Consider the following 21,836-nt stretch of genomic DNA (forward strand, 5'->3'; position numbering starts at 1 on the left):
CTTACCAACTGAATAGAAAATTTCTTTAAAGCTAATTTATAATATTTTAAGAGAAACAATTTTATAAAGCCACAAACCCTAATTTTGTAGAAAAATCAGGCACTGAGACACATCATCTTTTTAAAAAGTACTTTTGTTCATTGACAACTTTTCCTTTTATTAATGTATAAACAAATTATTTGGATTCTTAAGCCTCCTTGTGATCTGAAACGTCTCTTTGTTTTATACTAATTCTAGAGAAACATTCCTTAGCACTTTTCAGAAATAAAATAAATAAGTGAAACGTACCCTGGACATCAGTGTAATTTAATTTTAAATTTATTTCAGATCTGGCAGAGCTCAGCTTTGTTTATTTTCAGGTTTAAATAACTTTTGAGATTCTGCCTGTGAAGACGACAATCTTCTTCTATCTTCCCATCTTAGACCCAGGATGTCCTGCTCTCTTCCTGGACTTAGAAAGAATTAGAAACTCAGACTTCTGTTAAAAGGACCACAGTGTACTTTATTTAATGATTTCGGTACCTTGTGTTGCAGTAAAATAAAAAAAAAAGCTACAAAATCCAAATATATAAAATTTCAAGTTTTCTCTTTTTTTTAAAGTTTTACAAGAAAAATCATGTAACCAAGGAAATTTGTTCATTATGAAGCATTACTTTCCACTTCATTTCATCACAAATTGCAACTTACTTAACAGACCAAAATAACTATGGTACTGTAGACATCAAATACTCCACACACTGTGCTTTCACTAGAGCATGTGGGACCGCGCCCGGGGACGGCGGCTCCAGCCAAAAGAGACACTCTTACAATCCGAACGCTAAAGGAATGTTTGGATACATGGAGTTTGAATATATATATTTACAGGAAAGAACAAAATTTCATAACTAGTTTAATTCTTCATTTCAAATAAAATTCCAAATACATTTGTACAATGTTTACAAAGTAAAAGCACAAGAACTGCCAAGGTTATCATTCGGGTCCAGGCACTGTGCTAGTACTGGGGGAAATGTCTACACTGCTCCCTAAACACACACGTGGGGTCTCTCAGACCTTATTTCTGTCGTGGTCACGGAGAGAGCAGCACAGGAATGGCAATTTCGCACAATCAGAATATCATGCAGAGCGTTGACAAGAGGGAACTGAGAAATGATCGGTCCATTCTCTTCAGTTTGCTGTTCATCTGCCACTTGTTACATTTTCTTTTCAGAGTTAGATTTAAAACAGAGAAAAAAAATTGAACAGGGAAAGGAGCACAAAATGTTTAAGGCAAATTAAACAAATATAGAGCAGCTTCTCTTGGTGTTGAGTGGAAATGAGGATTTTACCCCAAATTGAGCTTAGAAACAAACAAACAAAATGAAGTACAACCTCCTGAGGTTGGGTTGCTTATGTTACATACAAATTTTTGAGAATTGCTTTGCACCAAATATCCTTTTGAAATTTTAAGTGAAGAGTTTGTTGGTTACAAAGTGCATGATTTCATGTTTCTAAATAAAACAACAGTAGTGAGGTAGTTAGATGTGAAACTTACTTAAAGTAACTAGAGAATGAAGAACAAATGTCAGAAGCAAAAATCTTTGCCATTTGGAAGCAGGTTTATTTGTGCCACGGTTTAATGCTGAGCAAAATGCTCCTATTTTTCTATTAGATATTATTAATTAAAACAGAATATTAGTGGTAGTAATATTTGTTTCCAATATTCTTGGTAGAGCGTCAGTACAGATGAATTCTGTAGCCCCAGTAATTTTGCTGGTAACTCATGCTTTCACCATTTCTCCATTGAAGCTGTGACATAAAATGGCATTAATTATCGTTACTAGAAACTTCCGGTCAAAACTGTGAAAAGAATTTAGCAAAATCTGAGAAAAGAATCAATAGGAAGGATGCTTCTGCCCTTACGTTTACAATGTTTTTGTAAATTTAATGCACTATTTGGTTTCAAAGAGGGAGGTAACCTCTTGCTCAGTGGTTGCCCTCCTGTTCTGAGAATGGGAAAAATCGAATTGTATATCCTTCATCATCTCTCTCTCTAGTTTACTGAGCTGTGTGGTAACTGAGAAGAAAAGCAGAAACAATTTGATAGAGGCGAGGATCTCACCGAAGGTCCTCTCTCTTCCTGCCTGCCCCCTTTACTAAAGAGGGACCTTCAATAAACAATTAATCAAAAGCTTCATTTTTCAGCCATCTCACACCATCTAGATATGAAAAAAGCTTTGTGATAATAATATGTCAGGGATAAGAATGGATATAAAAGAGTTGGGAGACATTCCTTCTGAGCAAAAGAGAATTTTCCACGTGTTTTCTACGGTTTGTTTATGGGATAGAATGTTACCTGGAAGTAGCCATGAAAGTTGACAACTACATTTAGAAAGCATCACGTATGGGATGATTACGTAACGACTGATCCACAGCAGTATAGTCACATTTATCTTTCAGAAAAATTACTTTTCTAACAGAGTCTCTTATTTTCAAGGAGGACTCTGGAGAGTTTCACATGGGCTGGAAAACCTTAAAAAGGGTAAAATGTTTTGGACATCGAAATCTCCTTTTCTCCACTAAAAGATGTATCGGTTGTATCTAATAACATGTTACTTCCACTTATTTCTTCATCTAGAATTTAGATTCTACCGTCTCAAAGAATTGCCCAGCTCTAACAGTTTGAGGCTCTGTTTCATACCTTTGTGGTAAAATCTTCCAAGGACGTATTTTCCCCGCTGTCCTCCTCTCTTAGCCAGCCCATCTGAAGAGCGGCCCCCCCCTCCTTATCACCAGGCCCTTGGATCTAGACCAGTCAACTGCAGTTTTTCTTGTGCGAAAACAAAGGAAAGACAGATATTTCCCTCCAGAGCAACAAGGATATTCTGCCACATGAATATGTTGGAAAAGTATTGATGATAGGAACTTGAAAAAAAAACTAGAGAAGTCCAAATTATTTTGACTCCCTTACTATACTCATTTTGAGTATATATAAAAAAAGAGATACTTAGCTTAAGTCTGTTGTGGCAACATAAATATTTTTTAATGGATCGGATAATTGCCTAGGTTAAGTTCATGCTTCAGAAAGCTTAATACCATGCATTAGAAATGTTTAACCAATCTGAAATTTTAAGCCTTTGATGTACCACTGGCAACTAGATTTTAGAATCCAGAAGAGATTACGTTGAATATATATGTTATGTCAGCTCCAGGCACAACATGATTTTAAACCTACTTATCAAAAGAAACTTTCTGAAAGCCTATTTCATATTTTTAAGAGCATGCAAATTTTTCTGCAAAGGAATTATTAAATAAGGGCACAATGATAATATTTATGTACAACTTTGCCTCATGAAATTAAGTGATGATTAAACCATTATCTGCATTGTTAGTATAGTTTCATGGGTGTCTTCCTACTTACAACATTGTCTCTATGAAGCAAAAATGACAATCATGTTATTTAGCACTAGTTCTTATGAGAACTAAATGTTTAAGTAAGAGAAAACATGTTACTTTGAGGGGAAGTTGTACAGGACATTCTCTGTGGTTGTTTACCCACCATCTCTTTTGTCCCTTAGTAGGTACTCATATCGATGCACATATGAGTATACATGCATATCAATATATAGCTGAAGCTCATGTGTAACTGCTTCTCTGAAATATTTAAAATATATTTATCATCTGAAAATGAATCAACTCAGAAGTTCCAGGCAGAAATAAGGCTTTACATTCTTTTATTAGTCTGTAAAGGGAGAGATGTGTCAGCTTAGAGATGAAAAAGAATCTCATTGTAAACAACATAAAATCTATCTCCATAGTATCTATTAAAAATTTTCCCTCCTGGTGGTGGGTTTCGGAACACCCCCAGGTAGTCATTGGTACTGGACTTGGGTCTCAGGCTGGAAAACGTAGCTTAGAATCAGGCATGCAAACTTCTTAGGCATCAGAAAGAGCCAAGTTTTCTGGATACATTTAATAAATATTTAGTAAAATTCAGTTTGGCTAAGAAGAAAACCGCCATTGTATATCAAGCTTCTCAATGTTTATATGAATGGACTTAATTTTCTTATTAAAAAGCTGATAATTTAAAAAAAGTTCTAGGGGCTGCCCCGGTGGCACAGCGGTTAAGTTTGCACGTCTGCTTCGGGGCCGGGGTTCGCTGGTTTGGATCCCTGGTGTGGACACGACACCGCTTATCAAGCCATGCTGTGGCAGGCATCCCACGTATAAAGCAGAGGAAGATGGGCACAGATGTTAGCTCAGGGTCAGTCTTCCTCAGCAAAAAGAGGGAGATTGGCAGCAGTTAGCTCAGGGCTAATCTTCCTCAAAAAAAAAAATAAAAGCTCTAAATAGACCTTTGAAGAACAAGTTTCTCTTTTATTAAGTGGTCAAGAATAATCATATTCTTTTCTTGGTGAGTTATTGCTGTTTTGTTACTAAGCTGCCTCCACCTCCACCCCAACAGCCTATTCCCGGGCTGCACACACTTGTCCTTCATGCCAACACCACTTATCAAGTGTCACAGCACGTTACCAACTCTAATTATCTTCACGACACCCCTATGAGGTAGGTAGATCAATAGTATCTCTCTTTTACATATGGGAAAAATGAGGCTGAGGATGAGGCTCTGAGGATGAGGACGCCAGGGTGCTCAGGGGCACCTGTGTTTCCATCACCAGACCACGCCCTCCACGTTCTTGTCTCCAGAAAGGAATATATTCCATAGTGTAAAAGGATACTGCTTCATACACTATATTTAAGTGTATTTAAAACAGTCAATATATTCAACACAGGGACTTTTGGTTTTCTACTAAACCACAAATTCTATTCAATTATCACATGATAAAAGATAACTGAAAAAAAAATGTCTAATGTTTTTGTAGTTGCCAATTGATTGTCGCCTCTTTGTTGCCAATTCACCTAAACATTGAACCAAACATCCTGTCAATAACAGGAGGGTAAAAAGATTTGGAAAAGGATTTCGTGAAATAAAAATTTCAAGGAAAAAGAAAAGCAAAGCCAAATTGGATCGGTATGCGCATGTGTGCCTGGAAGCAGCAGCTCAGTGTCCTGGAGACTTTCCCCGTGCGTGACTAGCAAACAGGGTCTACCCTGCAAAGGAACATTTACAAAACACAATTAGCACAGAGCAATGACACCTGGTGGCTGGAGGCTCTTGTCACACAGGTGGTGTCTCCATTTGATTTTGGGGAAACCTGCATCTGATGGGAGGAGGCATCTGACTAGGAAGGGGCTTGCCTACCCCATAAAGCCGTTCTAACTTGCACTAAACGGAGAATTTGACACAACTGAAACACTTCCTAAGAACGTACACAGCACTTAGATTTCCTCCGGAAACCCTCTCATGATCTTTGCATAGCTGAATACCTTCCAGCGCTCTGCGCGCTTGCTCACAGGCAATGCCTCAGAGCAAGTCCACAACACAGGTGCACTTAAAAGAAAATTGGTCTGATTAGCTTGCCTGTTTTTCTGCCCAGCTTCTGAACAGTAAACGAGGCAAGCACACAATTCGAGGAATTACACACACCCCCAATCCAGAGCCAAATCAGATGAAACAAGGAAGAAATGACCCACATAGCCACAAACACAAGAGTTGTATGAATATCTCCAACTTCCCTCCGGAAAGTGACTTTCCATTTGAGGTCATCTTTTTCTTTTTTTCTGTGACTACAAAGAAAACATTACTCTTCCAATATGCTGTAACCAGTTAGTCCTTGGCAATCGGAATGACATGAACAAACCAAACAAAAAACTTTTGTATTTTTTTAATTTGGAAAAAATAGCTTTTACTTCTATTGACACCATAAAATTTACCATGAAATAATTGCATCAAGCAGTTTAAACTACTTTTATGCTTAAAAGCTTAAGAAATCCTTAAAATTAAAACTTTCATTGAAGAATAAAAAGTTAACAAATTTGTAATTCCCTTGAACGGTTCCATCAAGTAGACTTTGTAAATGATTGAGAGTATGTGAAGACCAGAGGGGCAATTATAAAATTACAGAAGATGAAAAGGGCTGAATAAAAAGGTTCCTTGCCAGGAGGGGGCCAAGTGGCAGGCTCCTAGGACTGCTGCTCTGAAGGATGTCTGGGCTGCAGACACGTCTGAACACACCCAGGACGGCCTGGCCTCCCAAACCTCTTCCATTCACGCGTTTACTGAAAGTAAATAAAAATCAAATAGCATTTGCTCTGCATTATTTATTTCTCTTTGCACAACAAAGAGATTTTTAGCAGCAGAATATCATTAGCAATAGATTACTGCACAAGAAAGTTAAATTCCATTACCTACAACACCTGAGCATTTTCTGTCTGTCCAGACAATGCGAGACAGCCAGATGAGAAACTGTATGATTCAAACATCTGGATTTTCCCAAATATCCAGATATTTGACATCACAGAGACCAAATTTACTTTGTGAGTGACCTACTTCTTCACTTTTCATTGAGATATTGGCATTCATGCTGACAATCTTCAGTTTTTAATAATGTCATAGTTCGCTTTAGTGAAGATGGTTCAGCAATCATCTGGAAAATTCTGATGTTGAAAGCCCCCAAATGAAAAGAAACTTAGTCATGAGGAAAAATCAGAGCTTTAGGACTATCAATGGTCTACTGGTTTTGTCTACACTGGAAAATTGCTTAACTGCCCACTTTTTTTCACTTTCATTATTCTGAAAATCATTCACACAGAATTATTTTTCCAATTTGGGGATAGATACACAGACGAGGTGATGGAAGAATCAAGATCCAAAATATGTTTAAATGATTCAGCTAATACTTGTAAACCTGGTTTAGTGAATTTAAACACAGAGGCTCTTGGGATGTCGTGTTGTATTTACAATGGGACGATGAGTAAGGCCATGGTAACCCTGAATCTCATTGTTGTTAAAATGTGTGTGTGGGGGAGGTCAATGGTTCATGTTCTACAAGCAAGAGTACGTTCAACACCTGAAAATAGCTCATCCTGTAATCCATCAGGAGCTCTTGGCATGCAGAGCGCGCTAGCAGCGTAGGGGCTGATGACCAATGAGAACTGTTCCCTTGAGGACAGTGTCAGTTTCAGACGTGAAGCTACTGACATCTCCTCTATCTTCCCACCTCAGTCATGCCCTGGCCTTTCACGAGTGGACGCATCTATTGCCATTGCTCCAGAATGGTAGGGGAGACCTTGAACCTCTGTTCTATAAAAAAGCAAATATTCCTGGCAAGCCACTGACAGGTTTCCCGTCACACCTGCACCTCTACATTAATAAAACCTCCTGTCCCAATACCACTTACAGTCACTCTTATGCATGAACCTTGTTTAAGAGGACCGTTTATTGCTCTGTGGCCCACAGTCAAGCAACTCATTGTACATTACAAAGTACGTTTGTGCCTATTTTGCTTTTGGAGCTCAGGAAATTAGCATTTTCTTCAACTTAGTTTTCATTGCCTTGCAATTGAAAATAAGTCACATGGTGGCAGGCCACTTTTTTTTTACCATTAAATTTCGGTTCCTGTGCCAAGAAATAGTTCTGAAAAACAACTTGCCGGAATCAGTGACGCAGCACCATACTGCATCTGTAACTGGGACAATTGCTCAGGAGCTCTGGGTACATCTTGGAGCTAATCCCCAAGATGATCACTTAGGACAGAGAAATATCTTCAAAACACAAGAACAATGATCCCTGCTCCTGCTTCCTATTTTGCTGTTGGATTGCTCATGGGATAAATCTGCTGACTTTCACTCATTCATCTAGGGTTCACTCCTAAAACTGTTATACCGAAGGGTTAGACAGACAACTTTACAAGAACATATGGATGCCCAACTCTCTTGGACACTCTGAAACTACGGTCTGCCGTATATCATTCTTACCTTGCAACTCAAACCTTTATTTAAAAACAGAGAAGCAAGTGGGAAAAAGCATGATTTTAATTATGAGACTACTTGTTTGCTTTTAGGTGAACATTTAGGCATTAAGAATGTCAGATTGGTGATCTTAGAGCTTGTAACCAAGGACTTAGCGAGTCTGAGAAATAACAGGAGAGCCGCTTCTAAATATAAATGTGTCTCAGTTTGAAAGTGGCAATGTCACACCTAGGAGGCAGGAATCCAATTATTCAATAGCTACACCCATGCAGATTTTAACTCTAAAATTGGTTATTACAATGCTGACAATGGTACTCTCAAGAAATGAAGTAAAGTCAGCAACTGTACTCAGACAGATCAATCATTAAAGAGATGACAGTGACATTTGTTCATTTCCAAACACAAGTAGGTTTATATCCATTGAAAGCGAATCTCCAGGACCAGTACCCATTCTCTGAGCTATGCAAGACCTCAGGAATCCATCGACTTTTTTTCTTTCTTTCAATGCAGTGCTTACAGGCAAAAACAAACAAAGCGGATGAATATTCATAGCATGAATGATGAGGAAGCAGGTAGCACGAATTCATTAGTGCCCTGCTTCACAGAGGTCTTTCTCTTCAGGCCTGGGCACGTCCCGGCTGACACTGAAAGCGTGCTCCTTTCCACTAACTGATTCATTTTCCTTTGCTGTAACTTGGCTACAATATTACAAGTCAAGAATTTGCAAGATTAAAGGGTCTGTTGAATTAATTAACGCAAATCACCTTCAGTTAAGCTTGACAAGTTCCAAGACGTTTCTGTAAAAAAGAAGGGAATCGATAGCATCAGCAATATGCAGCTTTGTGACAGTCGAGGCTGGAATTTCTGAACGTGACTGGCTTGCTCCCCTTCCCCTCTCTTGAGGTAGGAGAGATTTCTTTCTTTTCACAGAGCACCAAGTGTCTGATTCAGACAAGGCTTTCCAAACATACTTCAGAGATCCATTTCCTTTTCTGTGTACAATACGTTAGAAAGGTTAATAAGGGAAATTAAAGACTTTAGTAGTTCTTTGAAAGGAGGATATAAAATAACAATCCTTGGACTAGCAGGCAGATCTGCTTTGGTTTTGGGATAATGTGCTATTGCTCCCAATTTTAATAAAGTAAGAATTCACAGTGGGGCCAATTGCAAGCTACAGGTCCAGGGTTAATTGTAAGTTAATATGTCCAGCACACTCAAACGCAAGTGTTCATTTTCCAGAATCATAATGGATTGAAATACTGGTGTTGATTAAGACATGTTCTACTGGTTTGTAATCAAAATAGGAATTTCTTACGGTGATAGAAACCCGAAATATACCTTCAACACACTCAGGGGTGTTTTAGGACTTACTGATAAATGAATTAATTTGAAATAACTGAGAGCGTTGATTTGCTACAACTCCATACCAGAATACCACTAGAACAGTTAAGTTAAATTAGCTTAAACACAACATCTCCATTTGTTAATATTTGTAGTATTTAAATGAAGTAAGAATTTGATTACTTCCATTTTAATGCAAATCAAGCAATAGAGAGAGGAGAGCGGCCACGAGCTTAATTTGGTAGGTGGAAGTATAATAAAAACATGAAACCTTACATTTTCTGAAATTCTAATAACAGAGTAGATGACAGGCTTCAATAATAACACAAAAGAAAATTTTGCGTTGGTACTGTGCTGGTAATATTTGCTTATCAATTTGACTATTTCGATTTGATGTTGATCTGTTTTGTTAAATGTGATCTTGCTCTGCAAACATCCTACCAGTAACTATATTCTTCTTATCTGGTGCAATGGCTAAAACAGCAGTAATCATGGCAACGAACCGTTAACGTGGCATGAACCTAGAAATCCTCAGACCTGGCATCATTTTTAGGTCAACTGTTTTATTGATGCTTGATGGAACTCACCAAGGAATTCTTTGAATTGTTCTGTACTTGTAAAAATTAATAAGCTTTTTTCTCTGTTTTTACTCCATAGAGGACCAATGGGTTTAAACATTCCTGGACCAGAATTATTTCAGGTAGAGAAAATTAGTTAAGCAAGTTAATAATTACCTTTAAACAGTCCTACATTCCTTACATCATGGGAAGCCAATTACTCTGAGCCATATTGCAGGAGAGCTTGGGTTGGGTATAATGCCAGCATGAGCATCCATACCAGGCGAGTCGGGCCGTCCTGACTCCTGAGGGTCACACAGCACAGTGCCGCCCTTCTGGGCATCAGCAGTATGGCTTTAGAACAACCTCTCATGTTGGAATAACTGAGGTTTATGTCTGGAAATTTGTGATTCCTAAATAACTAGCATGCTGGAGACGTATCTTATGTGATAATGAAGGATGTTTCCTGAATCAGAGAACTAGCCTATTAGAAAATTCTTCAGATATTTTAGATGCATCCCAATTTCATGCCCTTTCTTTTTTTTTTTTTTTTTTTTTTTTTTTTAAATATTTTATTTTTTCCTTTTTCTCCCCAAAGCCCCCCAGTACATAGTTGTATATTCTTCGTTGTGGGTCCTTCTAGTTGTAGCATGTGGGACGCTGCCTCAGCGTGGTTTGATGAGCAGTGCCATGTCCGTGCCCAGGATTCGAACCAACGAAACACTGGGCCGCCTGCAGCGGAGTGCACAGACTTAACCACTCGGCCACGGGGCCAGCCCCTCATGCCCTTTCTTAAAAGACATTCTCAGGAATATCTCCAAAATTTACTCAGAGGTGATTGTTTTGAGTTAAAGCCTATGTGCCAAAAGAGTATTTTAATTTTTTTGTTGCTTTGTGACCTTGATTTAAAAATATCTGGTGTTGGAGAGGCATAAGAACAAATTAAAACATTGCTTTTCTCTTTATAGGTAGTCTTCCATTGTTGATTTATATTTATGTCATTGCCTTTTGTTTGTCATTGTGTGTGGCAATTGTGTATTGTGAGGTTAACATAACACAATCTTGGGAAAGCTTATGTTTATTACTCTAGTATAGAATTAAAGATTGATATTAAAAAGAGAAGCAGTGTAGCAGAGCAGAAGAGTTAGAGTTGAAGTCAGGAGACTCTTATTCTGCTACTAATAACCAAAGTGTGAGCGGCTGGAATGTGGGTTCCTCTTGCACTTGGCTGTGTGTTGCCCCCCAATACTCGCCATATAGATCATGCCTATGGAATGAACGACTGAAGGAATCCTGATTACAAAAATGGCCTGATCTTTTTGGATCTCCGTTGTCTCATCTATAAAAGAAGTGTGCTGAAGTAACACTTGGATCTCTTTTAGATGCTATTTTCTATAAAAATTAGTGACTTCTAATGTAACATAACTTCATAAAGATCTGCTTAAAGCTTATTAAAGCAAGAAGATAGATGACTGCTCTTATTTTTAATATGTTAAATTCCGATTGACCACTGCATATCTTTTTAAAATTAACCCCAGCGTTGAGGAAATTTTTGGTTTATTATTGGCTACCTTTTTAGCATCAATTCAAACAACAACACACACAGCTTACTATATGTCATTGAATGGTTACAACTCTGTCATCCTGTAGACCTCAGACAGATTACATCCAAGGTGAGGAGGGAAAGGATACATCAATTATTTTATAATCAATTCAACAAATATTTGGCAAATATTTGCTATATTCTTTGCATCTAAACTTTCCATCTAAAATAACGTTCCTAGATTTATATGATGGGCAAAGCTAGTGGGATAATAATCCTCTTAAATAAAATTTAGGGAAAAATTATGGCAATGGAATAGAAGAATGTCACTGCAAACATTTGTTGATCTGTCTTTCTTTCCTTTCTCTCTTTCTTTCTTTTTTTTGGTCACAGTATCAAAGTAAGTAGTGGGGTTGAGGTATTTTTCAGTCTGTCTACTTTGACGACAGTAGCGTACATGTATTGAACACAAGAGAAGAGCCATTGGGTTAATTTCCAATTATCACTACGTTAGTGTATCATAGGGTCATGGAGGGGTACAGCTGTCTGAAATGAAAATGTAGCATTTATCTGCCTACTATGAATTAGGGTGTTGAAGTAAAATTCAGTTACGGGTGATACAGGCTTCCACTTCTCATCACTGACTTTTTAATTTTTAACTTTTCATTTTGAAAGACATATTTGACTTTTAAACAAAATTTTCTTTGAAACATTTGATCGTCAGACCACACTTTTTTTCTCCTGGAAGCTTGCCAAATCAGGAACAGATTTTGTTGGGAAAACATTCTTTGGTCTTCTAGAAGGATTTGCAGTTGTTAAAAGTTGTTACAAGTTGTGTTCAACTCTTAGCTCCACTGTTTCCTAGCTGTGAGACCCCTGGCAATTTGTTTAACATCTTGGAGTTTAACTTTTGTCATCTGTAAATGGTACTTAACTCACGGACAGTTTTGAGGATTAAATGAGATCACAGAGATGAAGCTTTTTAGCACAGCACTGGGCACACGATAGGCTCACCATGACGGTAAGCTACTATCAATATAGGGAACTGAAATGCAAGAAAACCAAAGGGGAAAAGACATAACCACAGCAAAAATTTGACTTGGTCAGTGTTTCTGACTTACATTATGTCAGTGTATCATGAAAATATTTCAGCAAAATGATTAAACATTTCAGGGACATTAAACCATCTCTTATTTAGCAGAACACAGGCCACAAAAGGTTGAAGTTTCACATTTCTGGGTAGATCATTGCCTGCAATATAACAAAAATCTGATTTTTTTTTCTTGTGGAATCTAGAGAAAGAGCTTCAGATGGATGGTGAAACAACATGATGCCTCAGAGACTCCGGGGAGAGTTTCTGAACCCCTCATTTCTGTGGGCAAATGGCTGTCTGCCACTTCTTCCATTTGGCTTTCTGCTGTGAGCTCAGGCTGTGTGCCTGCTAGCCTAATTGCTACAATTAGCAAAATTAAATGGCTCATTGTGTTTTTATACAATTCCACCCACATTTTGCAGAGTTTTACTTTTGAATGAGTAATTAGACTGTTGAGGTTGTTGATCACAGGCACATATTGAGTCTTTCCACATGCTCATTTTTAGGAAAGCCACTGGACAAGACATATGTCCGTAGAGGGAACTCTGTAGTGGACAGTGGAGCCTGCCTGAGTGAGGAGAGAGATGCAACCCTGCTGTTAAGATCATTTCACAGCCTGATACAGGGCCAGGGAGTAAGGGGGAGGGTGATAGAGGGAAATGGCCCATCCTTAGCCATTTTGAAATGCTCTAGCTTCAGATGGGGCGAAGGGGTGTTAGGAGCCACAAGCTGGCCGAAGCAATCATTTTGATTGTTCTCAAAGGTAACATTGGATTGCTGAAGATAAATGAACATGAGTTGATCTGCATCCATCACTGAAATTATAGAAACAACCACCTCAGTCCTGTTGTGTTTTCACCATGCATTTCAACATCCTCTGAGCTATATTTCTGAAAGACGGCTGGAGCTATTTTTACAAAGTCTTTAAGGAATTCTCCTTAGAAACATAGAAATGTGGGCATTGCATCCGAGTTTTATACGGAAACAGTAACGGCTAATGGAAAGATGTGTGAGAATGCAGGGGAGCACGTATTTAGTCTAGAAAATGGTTCATTAGAAAAAAATCTCTAGATTCTTTTCCAAACATTGTGTCAGAACTTGTTTCCACTCAACGGCATTTGGTACATTTAAAGGCAGATTTGTAACCTTACACAATCCTGGTAAGGATACCAGAGGTTTTCTTTGCTCAATTCACTTGGTTCAGAGAAAGAAACTTCGAAATGATTCAAAACTCTTCTATTTAGCTGCTTAAAAGATGAGATCCTTTAGGAGTAATAAAGCTCATTCAAACTAAAAGGGCTAAATTATACGTAGGTATTTCCAACTGAATTCATAAGTTTGTTGACGTCTTATAGACAGGGATTGTAAGCCTGGGCTGATGTTGAAAAAGAAGTAGGAAAAAACTTTTTATCTAAATTTCATGTGTCAATAACATCCCAATTTATATGCATGAAAGGGCAGTATATACTTTATCCTTTTCATCTCTGTTACTTTAGGTGTGTGTGTGTATATATATATATATATATCTCTCCATACACATATATAATATACATAATACAATATATATATGACATACACACATATATATGATATTTAAAAAAACCAGTCATTGAGATTTCAATTATTTCCATTCACTTTTAATTGGTCAGTGCTGTCGCTTCATTTATTCATAGAGCAAGATAAATTGAGCATTTAGAAATTAAGTAGAAATACTTCATTATACTTTTGTCTTCATATTATCTTTGCATTGTTTCTCTTGCTAATACTTGAATTGCATATTCTTGCCATGTCAGTAGGAGAATTTATTTTATTGACTGGGTTCACAGCATTGTCATAAGTGAGTAGTAACTGAGTGTCTGCAAAGTCAATGTTACTGAACTAGACAGAACATAGTTAAGTAGGACAATGTAAATGTAGACAGAACATAGTTAAGTAGGACAATATAAATGTGAGAAAAGAATTTAAAGGACATAGTCATTTTGGGGGACCAAACTTTGACTTACACGGAAAAATTCTTTTCTTCCACACAAATACTTAGTCTCGGTATGTTAAGACATATATGTTCCTTAATCTTAAATATGGTTGCATTTAGAAATGCTAATTTGAAAGTAAAAAAAAATTACAATATTTTCTTTTAGAAAATTTCGTGGTCCTACGCAAAAAGGGAGGACAAGGGCAGATCCCCCTTAAAGAATTAATAGACTCAGACACAGGAAGGTGGAGCCCACAGACAAAGAATCCAGCATTTCCAGTTTGTGTGCTAACCTTAGTTTGCTCCTGTTAGATTCTCCAGTTACTGTCTGTGGAGGGTTCAAAGGCAGACTGAAAATGAAATCCTCGGAAGAACTAAAATATAAATACAAAAATCAAACTTTGTTCCTCTGTACATTGACAATGTCTCTTTAAATCCTAATACTTTAAACTCTCTGTTATCTGTGTATCTAGAAACTAATAAAAGTTCTTATCACCACACAATCTGATGGCAGTGCAGTGCTTTCTGAATCATGGCAGCAAGATTAAGTCATAATTTTCCTCGGAAGTTAATTTTTTCGTTCTTGTAATCTTGAGAAAGTTTGTAATTTATAACATAGTGGAGATATTATTTCCTTAGCAAGAATTTTTGACTAACTAAAACATCATAATCTTCAAGTATGTTGGATAACAGAGTATTTACAGTATTTGGGAAATCACTGAAAAATTCAAACTTCTAACACTTTCCTGGCTGCATTCTCGTCTCTACGACAAATTATTTTTTATTCACATACATTATTTTTTATTCACATAGCACTCATTTAGACTCTTAACATGTTAAATGAGGGATCGAGTTGAGAAATAATTTAGGACTTACATGATTGAAGAGTGATGGGGCCTTTTGGGTTTGTGCTGATTGACACTATTATACTGTAACCTGTTATTTATTCATGGAATCAAAGACATAGTTCAGTTGAGCAATTCAGTTTCCAAAGATCATCAATTAAAAGTTGTCTTGGAAATAATGAAGCTAATAACTCACGGTTCTGCATAAGAGTGAGGAATTTGCCAACATAATCATTTTTTCCTCCTACAAAGGGGATGGAATGTTTTCATCAATTGCTGGCAAGAAGAGCATCTTCCTGGGCCTTTACTGGTGACTAGGCAATCTTTTCACATCTGAACAAAAGACTATTATTTTTTAGTGGAAATCTTGCTTGGAGGGTCAAATCATGGACTACTAGGAAGGTATGTTTACTGGTAAAAATCATCTACCTTTTAAAGATTGCTTTGGGGCTTGTACCAAAAGAAGTCCTAGGTTGAGCCCTCTGTCATTTCCTGTGGATGTCATCACGAGGACAGCAGTCTCTGTATGACACACCCATTATAGGTGATGGTTATAAAACTTGACTATTTTAAGTGAATTGGACAGTCCAAATAACTAAATAACTAAGTTAAACTGACTTTTTTCTTTCTTTTTTCTTTTTTTTTTTTTTAGTGACGACTAATATTTAATATATCAGTTGGGTTAATATAAAACCAGGGAAGGAGGTTAAGACATCTTCCACTGTGGTCAGGTTTGTCATAATGGAAGGATGAAAGTAATCATTTACATCTTTGATTTCCTGGGAAACATTGGCCAGTCTTGACAAGCCCTTTCTAGTTAAGCTGATTCTCTCGTCACCTGATATTCTGATAGCACCCCTGGCCAGGTTCCTGGGGGCACCAACATTGCAAAGTAGGGTGATCTTGCAGGAGACAAATGTTCTCCATCTGCTGAGGCAGGCTGATGGAATTTGTGGACCAGTTTCTGACATCCCAAGTAATTATGATGCTTAAAGTATTTTAAATGATTTCCAGGTCTATAAAAAAAGTGATGATGCCTATATGTATACCCTATATTTTTTATTACAAAAATATTGAAATAATCCATGAGTTATTCCACTCTGCACCAACTATAAAAAAATACTATCAAAGTTTGACCGGCACTTTTAATGCAACAAAAAAGCACCATGACCGAGGACACTGGGAACAGAAAGCGGGGAACGTTTACTTGCTGTACGGAGGTATTTAAAACCCAGAAGCTTGTTGTAAGAGTGTGACTTTACAAATGATTCAAATACAAATCTTAGCTGGATCTAGTGGTAAGCTTTCAATCAGTTCAGGAGGGTTTTCTCATAGCACATTCACTGCATTTGTCTGCTCATACTTACTAAAAAGTGTCCCAAAGCCTCTAAGAGACACATCACTTTGACCTTGGATGGGGGGGTCTGTACACAGTGGAGAACTTGACTGCTCATTCTCACTTTTGCTTTTGTGGAGCTCATGCCACTCATTCTCTGTTGTTCGGCGCTTGCGTGTCAGTCCTGCAGTTGGACGGTGTTTGGCACTAGAAAGTTGTAGCTTGGTGTGTTCTGGAATCGCGCCTGCTGTCATGGCACAGCACCATGGATTCCGCGACCTGAAACATCCAGGTACAGGCGGGTCCTCTCCTGCAGCTCCACCCTTACGTTCCAATGTGAGCTGCACAGGCCGGGAAATCAGATGCTCATTTTGCCTTTATCCCGCCTTCCTCTTTGTGCATTTATTAAATTTTTGCAATTGAATACTCAATCATGATTATCTTTTAATTTACATCACTAAGTTATCGAGCTCCTTGGTCTTGTCAAAAGCCACACGTGCTGCATAGGATTTATGTCATAAAGGATGTTCTCAACTGAAAATTTAAAATAAAAAACAAATCCTGAAATGTGTCAAAAACAACCATTCCATCAATTCTAATAGACGTGTAAACACATCTGAGTTTGCCGTCCGTTGGATGGGCTTTTCACGCACGGTACTGGTTTCCAAATGAGAAAATGGTTTATGAGTTCCTTTCTAAGCAGTACTATTTTTTTTTTTTTCTGGAGTCTTGAGGGATATAGTCTCTCTTTGTTTTTATTTATATTCTTGTGGGAATCAGAGCTTTGCATCAAGAAAAATCACCTAAGCTATTTTGAGAGAGGACTGGTGTCGTGTGTGTGAGTGTGTGTGTACATTTGTGTATGTGCGTGTATGACTGAATATATTTTTATGCAAAGATCAGTTAATTCCATCAAAACACCCTATTGATTGGAGGCAACATTTTCCATAATAATAGTACCCTCTGGTGGATGCGCTGAAAGACCGCGCAGGAGGTTGGTAGCAAGAAGGAGTCCTAGTAAGCTGGCATGTTCCCTTCAGGTGGAGCAGGAGACTCTCGGGGCTGCTGTTTTGAAAGGAGACCAGCCGCAGGCAGTCAACTGATGGAGGGTCAGACAATAATCATGACAATGGTCAGACTAAGAACATTAGAGCTCGTTGCCCTACTCTAGGATGAAGTTTCCTTATTGCCACAGCCCTGCTGTCACCCCTTCATCTGGAGGTTGTGGCTCCTCCAAATCCTCTTGTTTTATAAAGTGGTTTCATACTCCAAACGCTCCTGAATAAGGGCATCATCTTTGTACTGCAGCCTTGGAGGAGACGGGGAACATTCAAAGGCTAAAATGGCCTTTCGGAGGCTTCGGTCCAAAACATGTCTCTCCCATGCTGGGTACCTATTCCTGAACAGGTCAATTTTAATGACAGATTCTTCAATCCGTGGTGGGCGAGATGATGGAGTGGATGGGGCAGTGGGCCTCACCTGAAAGACAGGTACACAACCATCTCGCTCTGCAAATTTCTGGTCGCGGTCGCTGACAACACTGCGGTTGTTGGAGATGGACCGTAGAGTGCTCGTGGCCACTTCTGGAGGCAGAGTGAAGGCAGCGACCGGGTCCTCACAAGCACAGCTTGGTGACTGCCCAAATCTGGGTCCATTGGGGTGAAAGAAGGCATAATACATCAGCATAAAAACAACGCCAGTTAAAAAGCTGCTGAACACCACGCACAACGCTGGGATGGCAAATGCATCTGCAATCTGGGGAGCCTTGTAGAGGTACCAGAGGGCACTCAAGGCTGTATTTTCCAGAAGGATGACAAAATAGTAAATGAAGAGCCTGCAGCGTGTCCTGCCTTCCTTGACGTTGAACCAGCTGAAGATGTAGATGATCCCCACCACCATGTCGAAGACAATCTCTTCCCATTTGGTGATACAGAATTCTGTCTCACAGTGGACGATCCAGAAGGTCATGATGCACCAGTGAAGGACGATGAAGATCCCAAAGTACAGCTGGAAAACCGAGGCAAAGAGGGCGAAGGTGATGACCCTGGCAGCGATGGTGAAGAAGTGCCAGCAGAACTGGATGACAACGGCCATGTAGCTGATGGGCTTCTTGTCATCTCGAGAGTCCCGGAGGGCCTTCTGGTAAGAGGCCAAGGCCCAAGCCAAAGACACGAGGGAGGCTGCTGCTGTGAAACCTACAAAGGCAAACAGGAAGACATTCTGTCAAAAATGAGATGCAGTGTTGTCTCCTGAAAATAAGTCACGTGGAGCTGGGGACTTGACATAGCTAGCTTTGATCCCAGCAAAGCTCTTAATTTCTTTAAGTTTTAGCTGGACTAAACACTTAGATGGAGCTCCTACTATCTGTCCTCTATGGGGCCCCAACCATATGGAGAAGTCATGAAGCTAATGAGAATGCTCCTCAAAATCATCATGGGGTGTGGGATCTGGAAACAGAGTGGGGTTTAGCTTTCTGTGTATTTAGTGTAAGTAAACCAAGGAAGTAGCTCTGTGTAGTGGGAATGTAACTGTGGCCTGGAGGTTGACAGAACTGGGTTGCTGTTTGCACTTTGCCGATTACTATCTGCATGACTTGGGATGATCATTTAAACTGGGGTCCTCGTTTATAAAGTGGCTGATCTCTGGGCTCTCTTTCAGCGTTGAGACGCTGTGATTGGAAGGGGTCAGTAATCACAGGAAACTTGAGGGGCTAGCTGGTTTACCTTTCTACTTCTAAACAAGAATAAATGTAGGTCGTTCACAGAAAAAGGTTTATTCTTTCTTAAAAATAAGAAAAGGAGACCACAGAACCTCCTTGGCAATGTTTCCTGTGACAGCTGGTGTGCCCTTTGTCCTAACACAATCTGATACTCTTCCTACAGCTTTTTTCCGCTTAGAAGAAGAAATGTCTGCTCACTGTCATTCAACTCTAACTCTTTTATAAATTAAGGATCATACAGAAATCACTTCTCAAACACTTCTTATCATTTTATGAGCCCCATTTGGTTAGCATTCCTCCTAAAATTATGTTTCCAAATTTTAAAAATTATTTTTATTGGTCTCCTCCACTCTTGGTCCATCTGCTGTGGCTGAAACATCACCTCGATGGTGCAGATGTGGACAGGGCTCACCCCAAACTCACTGGCCTCCTTGAGGAGATAGCTTTTTCAGGGAATTCCACTTTGTCACTGAAACGTTATGTCAAGCTGCATTGTAGCTGGCTTACTTAACGAGCCATACCAAGACTTACCAAGACTAAGCATGGTTCACCAGAATCTACTACCAATCACAACCAGGCCACATTATAGTCTTGCTCCCCCTGTGGAAATAACAGAAGGGAGAATGCCAAAAACTTATGATGGCATCTGTATTTTTCATATTTTGATAGAGAAAAGCTGTCTGTGGTCCTTGAAAAATGAATTAAAAAAAAATGACTCTAGTGGGAAAGAGCTACTCGAATTGATAGAAAAAACATGCAAACTCAACAGTCATTTCTTACACATTTTTCTTGAGTAAGGTGAACTCCAAAAACACAATTACTTATAAAATATTTTCCAACAGACACTTCTCATATCTAATCCCAATCAACTCAGCAGAACATCCACATCTTATACTGGACCTTCAGTTTTTTTCTGTCCAGCACAAGGTGTTTCATGACTGTAACTTTCAGGCAGTTATGGCAAGATTTCTAAGTCAGTGAGATCAGTACACAAAGGAGCTTACATTAATGTAATTTCTACGTGGTGGAAAACACCTACATCAACTATAAAGCAAATTCAGGAGTGAAAAGAGAGGGATGGAAAAAAAGTTAATAAAAAGAAGAAAGAAGGACCAGCTCCGCGGCCGAGTGGTTAAGTTTGCGCACTGGCTTTGGAAGCACAGGGTTTCACCAGTTTGGATCCGGGGCACGGACTTGGCACCGCTCATCAAGCCACGCTGAGGCGGTGTCCCACATAGCACAGCGAGAAGGACCTACAACTAGAATGTACAAGTGTGTACTTTGGGGAGAAGAAGGAAGAAAGAAAAGAAAATTGGCAACAGTTGTTAGCTTAGGTGCTAGCCTTTAAAAAAAGAAAAAAATGAAGCAATTATTAGTAAAAAAATAAAAAAAGAGGAAGAAAGTGAGAGGATGGGAAGTAAAAGGTGACAGATGGGAGAATGACTATTTGCATGACATAGTTTAGGATATAAGAACAAAGGGGGTGCCATTTTAGTTTGAACAACTTTATGGGCCATGGAAACCACTCATGACCTCGCTCCTTATTTGTACCATTTGTGATGGCACGGATTGCTTCTCGAACAGACTGTGTTCTCCTTGTGCGTTTAAGCTGTGCACCCAGCGCTGCTCCTCCACTGGAACGCCCCTCCTGTTTTCCCACGCAGGCTGCATTCTTTAGGACTGCGCTTGAGCACAGCGCCACCTTCAGGAAGATGGCTGCATTGTTGGTGGGGCTCCAGCAAAGGGAAGCGCAAGCTGGCTGGATTAGAATAGTGAACGGTCAGGGCTGTCAGATCAGGGTACCAGTTTGCACAGGAAGATGTTATTAAAGGCTGTTTTCCAAAGCAGTGAAAAACAGTAAAAAAAAAAAAAATTTTACGTACACAACATCATAAAATTATCTTTCGTCACATTTAAAAGAATTGGAAAATTAGCTTAGTCCAAATTCCCCTGTAATCTTCACCCCTTCCATTGTATGTCTTAAAAAAGTAATTCCGCCTGCATTTGACACTCCAGGAACTTGTTAAGACAATATTCCGGCAGTAGAAAAATGAAGATTTTCTGCCAGCTTTGCTTTCTATGTATCTTACAATTTAAGAAGTCTATACCAAGGGAAATTTTATGTCCAACACCGCCACTTCCTTCATAAATTTTCCATTTTAGCAACAATTAGAATTTCCTGTATTCGTTTATTATGATTTTGTTTTTCTTCTGTCTGGCAATTAATTTTTATTAGACCAATATATGTCTGCACAGAAAATATGGGGCTAGTTTAGAATTAGTCCTTATTACAAATTCACACCAGCCATGAAACACTTGGTTCGTTTGCTTTTTACACAAATAATATCAGCTTAGTTGTTCGAAGGCCAAGAGACACTTCTCAGCAAGGCATGGCATTATTACTGGGGTAGAATTCTCTGTAACTTCTGACGCATGGTGGCATGCGTCTTTTAACTTTTTAACTTTTTATCTGAAAATAATTTCAAACCTACAGAAAAATTGCAAGTATAAGAATAGTACACGGAATACCTATATGCTATTCACCCAGGTTGCCTTTGGCCTCATTTGATCATTGCCTTCTC

General features: G+C 38.8%; 1 protein-coding gene across 6 annotated transcripts in view; it reads right to left on the bottom strand.

Annotated features, from left to right (window-relative positions):
* Positions 1-840: 840 nt before the first annotated feature.
* The window catches only part of XKR4 (XK related 4), a 422,454-nt gene continuing 401,458 nt past the window's right edge, over positions 841-21,836 (bottom strand). Inside the window, exons 3-5 of one of the 6 annotated variants that reach the window (XR_011421289.1) lie at positions 15,231-18,730; positions 14,648-14,728; positions 841-8,645 (exon numbers count right to left, since the gene is read on the bottom strand). Coding sequence is in view for 1 of the 6 variants with exons in the window: in XM_023648595.2 (XP_023504363.2) it covers positions 17,784-18,730 (947 nt within the window). In the remaining 5 variants the exon portion in view is untranslated. Of the gene's footprint in view, positions 18,731-21,836 lie in introns of all 6 variants that reach the window. The other 5 variants (XR_002810312.2, XR_002810311.2, XR_011421288.1 and 2 more) reach the window with 5 other exon arrangements.

Source organism: Equus caballus, chromosome 9 (genome assembly GCF_041296265.1).
Source record: "Equus caballus isolate H_3958 breed thoroughbred chromosome 9, TB-T2T, whole genome shotgun sequence".
NCBI lineage: Eukaryota > Metazoa > Chordata > Mammalia > Perissodactyla > Equidae > Equus > Equus caballus.